Raw genomic sequence first — 13,473 nt, forward strand, 5'->3', positions numbered from 1 at the left:
TATAAAATTTAAAATCTTTTAGCTAAAATAAGTAAAAAACTTCAAAATTATAGTAAAAAAAAGTTACAAATATAATTTTAAGAAAAAAAATTATAATATATAACAAATTAAAATTGTGTATTATTATGTAAAAAATATTTAACTGTTAATTTTTTTTGGATATAACATATAAAGACTCTAAATGTTATAGAGTTATCATCTTGTAATCTGTACCTATTATATACATACAATATCAATTTCACGCTGAATTAAAAACGTCACGAGATGTCGATACGGCATGATTGCATTATAACACTGCAGTACTAGGATAATTACATCACGATTTACGGGAAGTAAAGTTTCTGGTGTATTTGTATCGATGGTTTTAGGCTATCGACCTTGATACTACGTTAACAGAATATAGTATAATATCTATCTTTATATAATATATGCGTACCTACATAGATATAAAATAGTTTCCGGGAACTAGTAATTACATTGCGAATCCTATCCGCGACAGCACCGACAACAAGCATTACGGGTATACAAGAACGATAGCTGATAATTAGTTTAATATAATCGTAGTATTAAAATTATCAATTGCATATCGCGTGAAGTCGTGAGGAGTCCTCTAAATAGTGGATCGTGAATGATTGATGTTGTAAGAAAGGCGTTCAGAATCAAACTTGAACATATTTTCATATATTGCATGAATTTAAGCAAAAGCATAAATTAATAAACTAATTTCTATAAAATGTCAATTTAATACTATATTATAATTATTATAAACAACTCGTATTATCCCAATATCTAAAAAAACTTAGATCATATACTATCATATTATATTGTATATTATATTTGTATAATGTATATGATCTAAGTAAAAAACCATAGATAACCAACCGCGCGTTGAGCATTGACTGCATGGATCGCTGGATGTGATCCCCGGATCCAATTAATTTATGTTTTGTGTTTATAACGGGAGAAAACGATTTCCAACACTTTTATACATACTTTATATTCCAACGACCAACAGTATGTATTTCTTATAAGTAATGATGTATGATATTACTATGTCCTACATAGCTCCTCCAACCACCGTATTCTTATATATATATACGATATACGTATTTATTACAATACATATACCTATACATATATGAAAATATGCAGAGCTTACATAGATATACATAATTCGTTTCTAGAGCAATGTAACTATATATATATTTCACATTCACTAGTAAAACATTTAAATTTAAAACCTTCACTAGCCTATTTCTTAAAACTACGAGTATTATCAATTTTTCATGTAAAAGTAGTACCTATATCAAATCAAGCCCGGTTTAAGGGGGAGCCAGGGGGGCCACATTTCCGAAGCCCACGTGTGTAAACTGTAAAGGGCCCATAGTCTTCTCGGCTTAAAATTACATTGAATGATAATTTGTACTTTTTATAGTACCTACAAGAATATTTTTTTCTTGTTTGAACTTACTGACGATGGGACTTGTTAAAAAGCTAGAAAAAAAACTTATACACACATACTTAATTTTATTTGTAAATATGCATTTTAATAAAAAATGATGTGTTTTTAATATTTTTATCCTTATATTAACTTATCATATTTAAATAAAAATGTTTAAATTTGTTTTGTTGTATACTTTTATATAATTTTAAAGAATTGTTTTCATTGGTGGGGGCCCACAGCCATGTATTGACCCCTGGGCCCCTGAAGGTCTTAATCTGGGCTATTGTATCAAATTATCAAAACACAACACTTGAATATACTAAAATGAAACTTGATTTATGAATTTATGATTATATTTTTAAATTAACATTATGAATTTATACAAACTATATTATAAAAACAAGTTTTTTTAATTTTTTTGTCACACGTACAAATCCACACGTATTGTCACAATTTTTTTACTATTATACCTGACAGTTTACTGGAGGTTTTAGTACCAGTTTTATTAGAGAACATGTCCAATATTTTGATATTTTTGGATTTTCACAGAAGTATGTTATTTGTATCTAAACACACTATTTGGTGTGAAAACGAACATATCTACGAGTTCCTACAGTAACAGTAAGTGTATCTTTATTTCATTTATTTTGAAAAGGGAAAAAATAAGTTATACAAAATAAGTTTTGTGTCTCTCCTGTAAAATTTGAATTTCGACGTATATGCAGAATTATATATATTATAATATATTAAAATAATTCTTTGAAGCGTACCTATAGTTGAGCAATCGCCCACGACCCACCTCAGAAACGACGATGAATCAATTATTATTGTCGACGTACCTATATGAGACTTGACAACGGCTCGGTGCTTGAACGTTTGAACGGTCCTGCGGCGTTTGAAGTATAGATCACTGCAGCGTTCGAACTACGACTGACGTACTTAATCTTGAGACTCGAATAGTTAAGATAGGTTAAAACGCATCCAATAATAATAATAACCAATAAAAAAGTAGTATAGTAAGTCAGTAGCACGCTGATTGGTTGTACATGATGCGAAAACCCACAGAATGCTATGCCTAATGTTGTTGTTTAATAATCATTATTATTCAATTATTGTTATTCATTTAACGACGTTATAATATTATTATACAACCGTCAATTTCTGCAACTTTATTATTCAAACGATCTATTTTATACTACAATCAGGCCTCCAAATTTAAGAGTTTGAGCTTTATCAACCTCTATTATTATTAGGTATATGTAAATAACTTATTAGTTATTACAATACCTAGAACAATTGTATATAATTGTTCATAATTGTCACAATATATTGTTAAAACCTTAATAATAATAATAAAAAAAAAAATATATTATATAATATAATTCTCGGGTGTAAGAATAATGATATTAATGTGAGAAAATTGTTTTTAATAATCTATTAGTATCTTTATGAGAAATAATTATAAACACCTTCAATTATTATTATTTTGTGTGGGTGTATACTGTATAAGTTGTGTGCATGACGCGTACCTGGTGAGATCAAGATCCAAGGCGTCAAGGAATGGACGTGGTTATCAAAGGTTAGGGGAAACAAAAAAAATAAATAAAATGAACACGGCGTGTAACGTCCAAGTGTAAGATAACGAGCGCACTTTATTGTGTATTAGAAGGAGTATGGTTTTTATTTAGGAAACGAAAAATAACCTTTAGGGAAAAAAACTGTCACACAAAAAAAAAACAATTTGTCGGTTGCTGGTGAGCTAATGGAAAAACGCGGTTCACAAGACTGAAAATACCGCGGTATCGGCTGGTCGACGGTTCCAGAAGCGAGTGTCGCGCGTCGGTGTCGTCCGTCGCCGATTGGCGGTTTATTCGAGAAGTGATAGCGCGGTTTAGCGCGTAAAGGTCGCTTGGCGCTTGAATTCAAATGACTATTACGCTTGATTTTAGCATTATGTTGATTGACAGAAAAACAGCCCCACAACTATCCACGGGGGTGGAGCACACGGGTGACAGTTAGTATATTTATAAATTCATATAACTGCGTTTAAATTTTATTGTAATCAAAAATAATCTATAATAAAAGAATTTGTTGTCCTACAAGTTTGGAAAGTTAAAATAATACTTTAAAACAAATTTTTAATACATTTGTACTGTTATTATAGTGAATTTCTTTACTAAATATTATACAACAATACATTTACCTATTATTAGGCTGAATTCATTTTTCCGAAAACATTTTTTTTCTCGTTTTAATGACGCTTTTACCGAACCGCACACCACCTAGCGAATTGCCGACTTTTTAATTTTTTACCCACCCCCATGATACATTTCTGGATCCACCCCTGGAGGCTGCGGATAACATCATTCGGTCTCTTGGCACTTCCGGTTTATGACAGCCTGCCGGATTTCCAGACGAAATCTTCACCTCTGCAATCGTGCCTTTGGTCGGAAATCGGAGCATACTAACACTAGAAAAATACTAAATTATCTAACAATTAATTATTTTAGAAATTTTATTAATAGATACATATTTAATTAATTAATTGGTGCAATAGAATTAAAATACGATATTATAGTTATTAATACCGAATCAGAAATATCTGTAAGTAGAGCTTTTATGCTCCGGTTTTAAAGCAATTCCGAGTGCATTAATGTTTTTTAACGTTTCAACATTTACCGGATTTACCTAGTTGAAAATTGCTAAGTATAAGTGTTCATCGATAATGTAATAATTTAATATAAAATAGATACCATCCGTGATAACACTATTTAACATTTCATAATAGTGTTACCATTAATTTTAGAATCAATTTTCTTTACGATTACATCTGGTTATTAAGATAATAAATATTACTTTTTGATTTTTTTTTTTTTTAGTACCTATCAATTATGTTTAAGAATGTGCTCAACTTACTAAAAAATATATGTTAAATAGTTTTTCCAGGAAGCAAGATCCCAAGGAAGGTGCTATAACACCTTAGCACAGTAGCACCCCCCTCCCTGGATCCTCGTCATAAATTGGCTACTGTATGTTTTGCGACACCCCAACATGTCACTCCAAAAATTACTTCATTTTCTTGATTATTTTTCAATCCAAAACCCAAAAATTCGACAGTTTTATTAAGAAACTAAAAAATTAATTTTAAAAACTTCTTTATAGGTTTATCAAGTGAAATACACTTCCATGAAAACATGTTAACAAGAGGTCTTAAATATAGACAACCTTGGGAATATATTTATTGGAAAATAAAAAACAAAGTTGAAAAATATTTTTTATGTTAAACTTATTATGTAACTCATTATCTCAATTAATTATACTTAATTGCCCGACTCCAAAATAATAATTAATGAACACAATAGGTACCTATAATTATTTTAAATTTGTATTTTATAGTTTATACCAACTAAACAAGCTACCTAAATTATAGTTTTAATATATTTTAAATGTTAATTTATATTTTATATAAACGTAAAATATTATAATATGTTTAACTGTAACGATTCTATGATCCGTTGACAATAAAACTTAATTAAATAATCATAATACTTAATGTTTAATGTTTGTTGTAAACACGTAGTATTTTTTATAAAGTGAATAAAAATAATAAAATCGTTGATATTCTTTAGACTTTATAATTATTATAAATTTATTTTGTGATGCGTTAATCTATCTATAATTTCTTAATTTCTATTTACAAATAAATTGTCATAAACTCATAACTTAAAATCGAATATCTCTAAGTTAATAAAATATTTTTTATTTAATAATCAAAATCATATACGATAGCGCTATCTAACTGCTAAAATAAGCAATAACCGCGGGCAGGTTTTAAAAAAATAAAAATAAATATAACTTTTAACATTATAGACTATAAAAGTTATATAAAATAGTATATAGGTATTTTAGAATCTAAGCGAAGCAATGAATTTATTAATTTTTAAAAAAATATGTGGTTTTTTATTTTTCTGTCATCTTTTAGAGTAGGTAGTTAAAAATTTATAATTATTCAAAAATATAATATAAACTACTTATTCGGCTTTATTGTACTCGTATTCTGGGGATATTAATATTTAGTATTTTAGTAGGAAAATACTTCAACTTTCAACTACATTAACTATTAAGGGTGTTCATAAGCGTATAGACAAGAGGATATGTGGGATTTATCCACCCATGACCTTTTTGTTTTACCTAACCTAACCTAACCTTTTACATTATACCGACAATAGAAAAAATAAAATATTTTTTTTTTACGAAAATTAGCTAGTTTTTTGGATTACATAATCCACCCACCCCCTCGGCCTCCTCAATGAAAATGCATGTCTATGACACGCAGAGAGTGTTTCAATGCTTTAGATAGCAAATTGCTATTTAGTTGGTACTTTTGAGAGATCAAAATTGAAAATTTTCAGTATAAGAAAAAAATGAAATCTTTATGAAAAACCAGTTTTTGACAATATTACTTAAATTTTTATGTATTTCCTACTAAAAAGTAATAAAATAACAATATATAATAATATACTGTAAAGTGTAAATACTTGACATTTTCACCAAATTCTTATTGTCTTAAGTTTTATTAGAATTTTCTATACAAGATCTAAATAAATAGACGATTTCTGAGCTACATATTTACTTTTTGACAGTTGACGTATTTGATTTTTTTTTATAAATGTCGAAAATTATTGTTTTCTGCAGTCATTACTGCAGCACTTAACATGTTCTTCATTAGTTCATAATGGTTCATATACCAATTTAAAAAATACAAATTTATCGAATTTATATTAACTATACTAGCTATACGCCTATACTATATTACAGTCACAATACTTTTTTTTAAAGTATTTAAAATTATGATTTTATCGAAATTCATCAAATTCCTGAAAAATACTTTATGGTAAGACTTAAATTTTTTAGTTCATTATTATTTACACTCAAGAATTAAAAACAAATATATAAAGTACTATTATAATTGTTATTTCTGGATCTAAAAAAAATTATATAATTCCTCAAACATTTTTTATGAACATTTCGGCAAAATAGAATCTTTCATCAAACAATTATCTTATTTTGTTTCAATTCAAACACGAAATAACTTAAATAGATAATTTAAAATGTCAATGTTTTTATAATTATCATTTTCTAAAATGGACAAATGGTATAATTTACAATACATTTATTAACTTTGAACTCTTATTAGAAATTGACATTTTCCATTTTTTCCATAAGTATCCAAATAAATATTTTGCTTAAAAAAATGCTTGAAAATTCAATATAAGGTTCCTCATGATTTTTTTATTAACCAATTTAATGATGTTCAAGATACATTTGAATTTTTACATGTACAATTATACTTGACATCCTACTTCAATCACATTTTCAAAACGTTTAGATAATATTCAATGATAAAGACTACTTATAGTTATAATTTATATAAAAATAGGATAAGCCTCTGTTCAGAATCATTTTTATAATTGTAAATAATTATTGAATTTAAATTTAACAAATAACAAATCCATTATACTGATTAGATACACTACTCATAATGTATAGGAGTGTTTATTTACTAATCTATTTTTTATCTTTAAGCATTTCATTGAATTTCGATAAATGGAGCAGTAGCATTATATATATTCTGTGATTAAATGAACATCCATGAAAAATGTGATTAAGACCCAAGCCTTGCTTGTTTTTATTATAATAAAATCCTTGTATCTATATGTTTATATTATTTAAGTAAATATAATCAAACGTGTATATGTTTTTATTTTCAAATTCACTAATTAGATAACAAAAGTTAGTGAATATGCTAAGTTTTTTCTACAATATATCAGTAATAATACAAATAATTATTAAAAGAGTATTTATTTGTTTGCACGATTATTTTAACTAAAGAAAAAGCATTATAAAAAAAATATAGAAGATTTGGTTTAAACGCTATTACTTATATCAATATAACATAAATATTAGCAAATTAAAATTAGGTTAAAGAATATCCAACTTAAATCACTAAATTTGAGTAAGTACTTAATGATTGCAAGTTAATACAGTTTTGATATTATCTATTAAAAAAAATCCACCTTAACGTTTAAATATTACTAAGTATATAACTTAAAATTTAATACTCTCAAAATAAAAAAATGTTATTACAATACAAAATAAACTAACAACATAGTAACTAAATATAATTAATAATTATGTATTGCTAATATGTTTGCAAAGGAACACGGTAAATTATAACATTTTGAACACATCATTTGTTTTCCTATGTATTTTTTTTTTTTTTTTTAATGGTGTATTGTTACAATGTTTAGCACAACAAAATGAGTGACATAATAAATAAAACTTTACATTTAAAAAATACAGACTACAAATCATTAACATTTTCCATACACCTCAACACTTAAGAAAAAAATCATATATTTTCACTTTAAGAAAATATATTTTGCACTTTTACAACTAATTAATTTTAAATGCACTAATATAATATTATATTAGCTTTTCAATCAGTGACTTAATTAAATTTATCATTATATATATATTAAAAATAATAAAGCTTAGCTTATTTTCTGTAACATTTTATTACCTAAATGAATATCAATCAAGTATAATAAATATCCATAATTTTGATGTTGAATCAAATAAATTTTTTATTGATGTTTAAAAATTAATTACTACTTAAAATTTAAGTTTTTATATCTTTTTTTTATACTGTTTATATTATAAACATAAGTAAGAATTCAATAAAAATTATACAATTAATATAAATTGTAACAATACAAGAATGATTTATGATTTAATGTTAATAAATAAATGAAAATTTTTCATTTTTTTTTATTATTATTATTATTAAAATATATACCATTATGTAGAGTATATACTATTATGAAAAAATTGTATTATATTCAATAATAAAAAAATATCCCTAGTACTTAAATAATTACAGAAAATAACTTTTTGAATGAATAATTGACCGTTATTTTCACTCAATAATTATTAAAGATTTGTGTAGTATATATACATTATATATTTACATATACTAGAAAGGTAATTTGGCTACATAAATTAAAAATGGAAAAATAATAAATTCGAGGATAAATAAAATAATAAAGAACAGAGAAATGTTAAGAAATACAAGATAAAAAGGAGACAATATTATACATCATTAAATGAAAGCAAAAACAATATTATTAGCTTGTGATAGTAAAGTAACAATTGAGCTAAATATTTAATTTGTAAAGTAATAAGTTTTAGTGTAACGGAGTTTCAGATTTTTCACTTGAGTCTGATTCTGTTTCACTGTCATCATTTGTGTCATTTAAATCCACTTCAGCACCAGAAAACATATACCTCCTCTTTTTCAACATGTAATATTTATTGGCTAAAATAATAAAAGCAATTTATTTTAATTAATGGTATGAAAAAAATACATATATTTGTAATATATTAATTGTATATTACATGGTAAATATGCAGCTAGACTAGATTTTTGAGGATCATCTGGATCAATACCACTATCTCTCGTAGTGTCTGTGGATAAATGTCGTTGCTCACTTGAAGTACTGGGAGCAAATTTATCATCACCAAGTGGTGGTGACATACTATTGGCACTATCTCTAGTAGAATCAGTAGACATTTCACCTTCTACTGTTTCAATTACAGTTGCACTAGACCTGTTAACAGAGTATTGATTAATATACAAAAGTTTAAAAATGTATGGACGTTTAAAAATATTACCTTGGCGATGAAGCGGGTGTATTCAAAGTTTTAGTTTCGGTCAACTCCTCTTTGCACCAGCACAGTTCAGTCCAATCTGAACCAAGCCTATTTTATAAAATTTTACAATTACAGAATTAAATAAAAAAATTTATAGTTTAAATTTAAAAATTACTTACATGCGACAGAGATGATCCACAATAACATCACTGTCACCAAGAAGTTCAACATCAAAGTTCATATGAGGTAGTCTTTCGCGATTTATTAATATTTGTGGAACGTGCTTGTTCAACATATCTTAAAAAATTTAATATTATTTAGTTAAATTACTACTTCTAAATTGTACTGAATTAATTATTAACTTACTGGGTATGCGAGCTACTGGTCGTACTTTTAAAGATGATCCAATTACTATCAATAAATCACAATTATTTTTATCATCTTCTATTGCTTTATGGAAACTGTCTGGAAGACCTTCTCCGAAAAATACAATGTCTGGTTTCATAATACCTAAGAACATATGAAATAGACAACAGTCAATAATTATTGAAGATCTATAGGATTTATTATAATATATTTAATATATATATAATTATACATATATCATTACCAGTATTATTAACACATATTGGACAACGCGGAATTCTTTGTTCAAATACATCAGGTCTAATAGTTTCAGCTGATACTTTGTGTCCACATTGAGTACATGATGCAGTAGCAAAAGATCCTAATAATGAAAAACAAAAATTATATAATAGTTTATAGAAAACTTTTATTAATATATTATCATACCATGACATTCAATAACATTGTTAATACCAACAACTTGCTCTAATGTATCTATATTTTGAGTGTAATTGCGTAAAAGCCGTCCTTTTTTTTCTAAGAGTTTTATAAATCTATAAAACAAAATAATAATTGTAATAAATTACGTAATTTAAACAAAATAATCACATACTGATGAGATGGCGATGGCTTAAATTGTCCTGGATAGATCTCTCTGGCAAATTTAAAAAATGGCCTGGGGTCTTTACTGAAATAATCAATACAAAACATAGATTGAGGGTCAGGTAAGTCAGGAAATTCTGTTGCTAGCCTAGCATAAACTCCATTATGACTTCGAAAATCAGGTATTCCACACGAAACAGAGACCTAAAACAAGTCATTATAGTTAGCATTTATCTTTTTCATAATTTATTTCAAACTACGTACACCTGCTCCAGTAAGAACCATAATACGACTGCTTGTTTTCAGTAACCTAATGACATCATCAAGTGAACTAACACTGCGTAGTCGATTTCGTATTGGAGAATCATCAGTCATACTCATGATTATCTGTCAAATAAATTACAATTACTTTTTTTATTTAAAATTGATCAAAATTTAAAGTTACATACCCTCCATAATGTAACATCTTCTATCTGGGAAGGAACAGAAGCTCCAAATACTTGATGTAATAACCTTCTAGGATTAATACCACCCATAATTTGTCGTTGTACCCAGTTCATTGAACCTACATTTATATTAATAACAACATTAATTAAGTAAAATAGAACTATAAAAATGCAATGTTTTTATTACCAGGTGCTCCTTTTTCAGAATCTCCATTATCAGAATGTGTACTGGAACTGGAACTAGATGTGGAAGATGAATCATCATCCTCGGGCTCCTCTTTAGTGTCCGAACTTTCGTCAAAAATACTTTATGCAACATACAATATACACATTATAACATACATTATGTTTTATTTATTTATTTCTTAATTAATAATATACATATTATATATCTATACCTTGAGTCTTCTGGAGATTCTGGTAAACTTGAAGACATTGTTAATGGAGGGGTTGGTGAATTTGGTTGTAAATAATTTGGTGATTGAGTATCTAAAGACTTGTATGATTGCTGGTATAAATTATTAGCTAAAATAAAAAAAAAATTTATTTAAAATATATAATTTATGAGTTATACTTAAATAATAAGTTACTATTATTCTTTTTATTTATAATATCAATTTAGAATAACATAACATTTAAGAAAACTATTGACCAAATTACTTTTAATAAAAATTAAATGAGCAGTTGTTCAAAAGAATAAATTATTTTTAAAATTTAGTCCATAGTGCATATTATACCAATCCATAAATATAGATTAATCATACCTAAACGAGAAGAATAAAAGGGAGTATGCCACAGATATTTGAAGTAGGTAATTCCTTGGTGTTTAAAAATTATCTAGAGAAACACGATAGTTAAATCATAAATTAGAGTAAAATAAATAAAATATATTAATTAAACAGGTTTTTGGAAAATAATTTTTCCTTACATTGATTACACCTATGTTGGTGCTTGGATAATGAATGAATGAATGGATTGTTAAAAATGATTCAGATATTAAATGTCATTGAACGCTAATAAGTATAAAATATCCTAAGAGGACGAATAAGCCGATTTGGTTTGGTAAAAGTCAAAAAAAGACCAACCATCGAGTTTACCGATGTGCGACTAAAATATTTTATTTTTTTAAATGACTACTAGGTCTAGAAACAACCAATGCGCAGTTATGCAATACGTGAAAATATCAATTGATCACGTTTTGCGCACAAATTACAGATAACCCGGCCCCGTTATCATTTGGCGCGAGGAAGTCGATTATCGGCAACAGCCATTCATGATAGTCGGATACAATAATAACATTGTGATATATAAATGTGATGTTAAGTACGTCGCGGGGGAACTTGGAAAAGTCGCGACATGACGCACCGTGGAAAAGAAAGCGAAGGATCGATGACGTCAGCGTAACGGACGGGAGGGTGGGAGGGGGCACGCCCCGGCGAAAATGCGTGTCGGGTACCGTCAAACGGGAAAAATATCCGCCATGTTGGCGAGACGGCGGGCCGCCAAAGCGTCGGCCCTCCGTGTTTTTCCAACGAGCAGTGTAAACTTACCGTAACATTCGCCGGACGGGAAACCGGTGTATCGTTGTCCAAAAGCTTCGAAATGCGAACTTTGGGCAATCTCATCGGCGAACGAGTACCGCATGCGTTTCGCAGGTGCCGCGGCCAGATCCGTGTCGAAGTCACCGTTGTCTTCGGACGCCATTGCGCGCATCAGTGTGTGTGCGGTTTGAGGGCGCGGCGGATAGTGGATACGTCGACGCGGTGATGACGACGACAACGACGGACGATGGCCCACCCACCACCTAGTAGCGCTGCTATAGTAGCAGCTGCCGTCTCGGCGCCGCCGTTCACCGACCAATGGCAGCAGGCGGCTACGAGCCGTCTCGCAGTGTGTCCACCGATCCGTTGGCCGCCAATTTTCTTTTGCCGCGCTTATTTCAAAACGTGTACGATTCAAAAATAGTATAAATTATAATATATACACGATTTTGCAGCGGTTAATAGAGCAATGGTGATAACCGAATAAAGACTTGAATAACGATTACGTAAAAATAAAACAGAACCATAATAGAATTAACGGTCACCAAAGAACCTATACAGTATATTATTATATAAAACCAAAAATGAATTCGACATCATCTCAAATTTAAGTCCAACTACATTTAACAATGATTTGATTAGAATTTCATTCTATTAATAGAAAACTCTTTACTAGAAACCCAGCAAAATATTAATAAAATAAAGCTTTTTAAATCTATCCCACCAACCAAAAATCGTTTTTAAATATAATAAAAACAAATGATTTCCTCGTTTTTTTTTTAAAAAGTTTCACTATTGTTAATTAAATCGATATAACATACTTACCATAAATATTGAGTATGATTTTACCGTGGTAATGTAATAATGTATTTAAGCAATTAGGTTTGATTTGTCATTTTTATCCCCAGTTGTGCACAATTTTCGTAAGTTCGTAATAATAAAGAACACTATATAACCAAACTATTTTGTTCTACAATTCTACATAACACAATTAACTATTTAGGTGCATTGCATTTAAGTCTTCAAAATTATTAATAATTAATTTTAAAATAAAATATTTTCATATTTGTTAAATAAATTTAGGCAATGTATATTTAATGATCAGTATAATACACAAGCTAGAAGAATAAAAATTGAATTATTCATTAAATCAGACTTCGTATACATTTAGTCAGATTATTTTATCAATGTTTATGAATACAAATTATAGTAAATAAATAAATTAATCCATTAAAAGAAAAATGAACAATAAATTAATATTGTGACTCAACAAAATTACAATTAAACATAATAAATTTTGGGTAATGACATAAAGGCAACACAAAGTAGAAATTAAAATATGAATTAGAATAAATTATATAGTAGATTGAAACAAACCTGA

At 27.9% G+C, this 13,473-nt stretch overlaps 1 protein-coding gene across 3 annotated transcripts; it reads right to left on the minus strand.

Moving 5' to 3' along the window:
* Positions 1-7,289: 7,289 nt before the first annotated feature.
* LOC114128361 (NAD-dependent histone deacetylase sirtuin-1) lies at positions 7,290-12,423 on the minus strand. Of its 3 annotated transcripts, none has more exons than XM_027992862.2 (14): positions 12,102-12,314; positions 11,316-11,388; positions 10,950-11,076; positions 10,739-10,857; positions 10,555-10,670; positions 10,370-10,492; positions 10,116-10,309; positions 9,950-10,056; positions 9,768-9,884; positions 9,524-9,667; positions 9,337-9,454; positions 9,179-9,265; positions 8,903-9,114; positions 7,290-8,822 (listed from the first exon to the last, which is right to left on the minus strand). In XM_027992862.2, exons 1-14 carry the CDS (start codon positions 12,174-12,176, stop codon positions 8,692-8,694), a joined length of 1,743 nt encoding a protein of 580 aa, XP_027848663.1. In that variant the 5' UTR covers positions 12,177-12,314; the 3' UTR covers positions 7,290-8,691. The 3 variants fall into 3 exon arrangements, with proteins under 3 accessions (XP_027848663.1, XP_050059081.1, XP_027848664.1); XM_050203124.1 differs by lacking the exon at positions 12,102-12,314 and adding an exon at positions 11,480-11,648; XM_027992863.2 differs by lacking the exon at positions 11,316-11,388 and having other exon boundaries at positions 12,102-12,423.
* Between the last annotated feature and the right edge of the window lie 1,050 nt (positions 12,424-13,473).

This window comes from Aphis gossypii, chromosome 3 (genome assembly GCF_020184175.1).
Source record: "Aphis gossypii isolate Hap1 chromosome 3, ASM2018417v2, whole genome shotgun sequence".
Taxonomy (NCBI): Eukaryota; Metazoa; Arthropoda; class Insecta; order Hemiptera; family Aphididae; genus Aphis; species Aphis gossypii.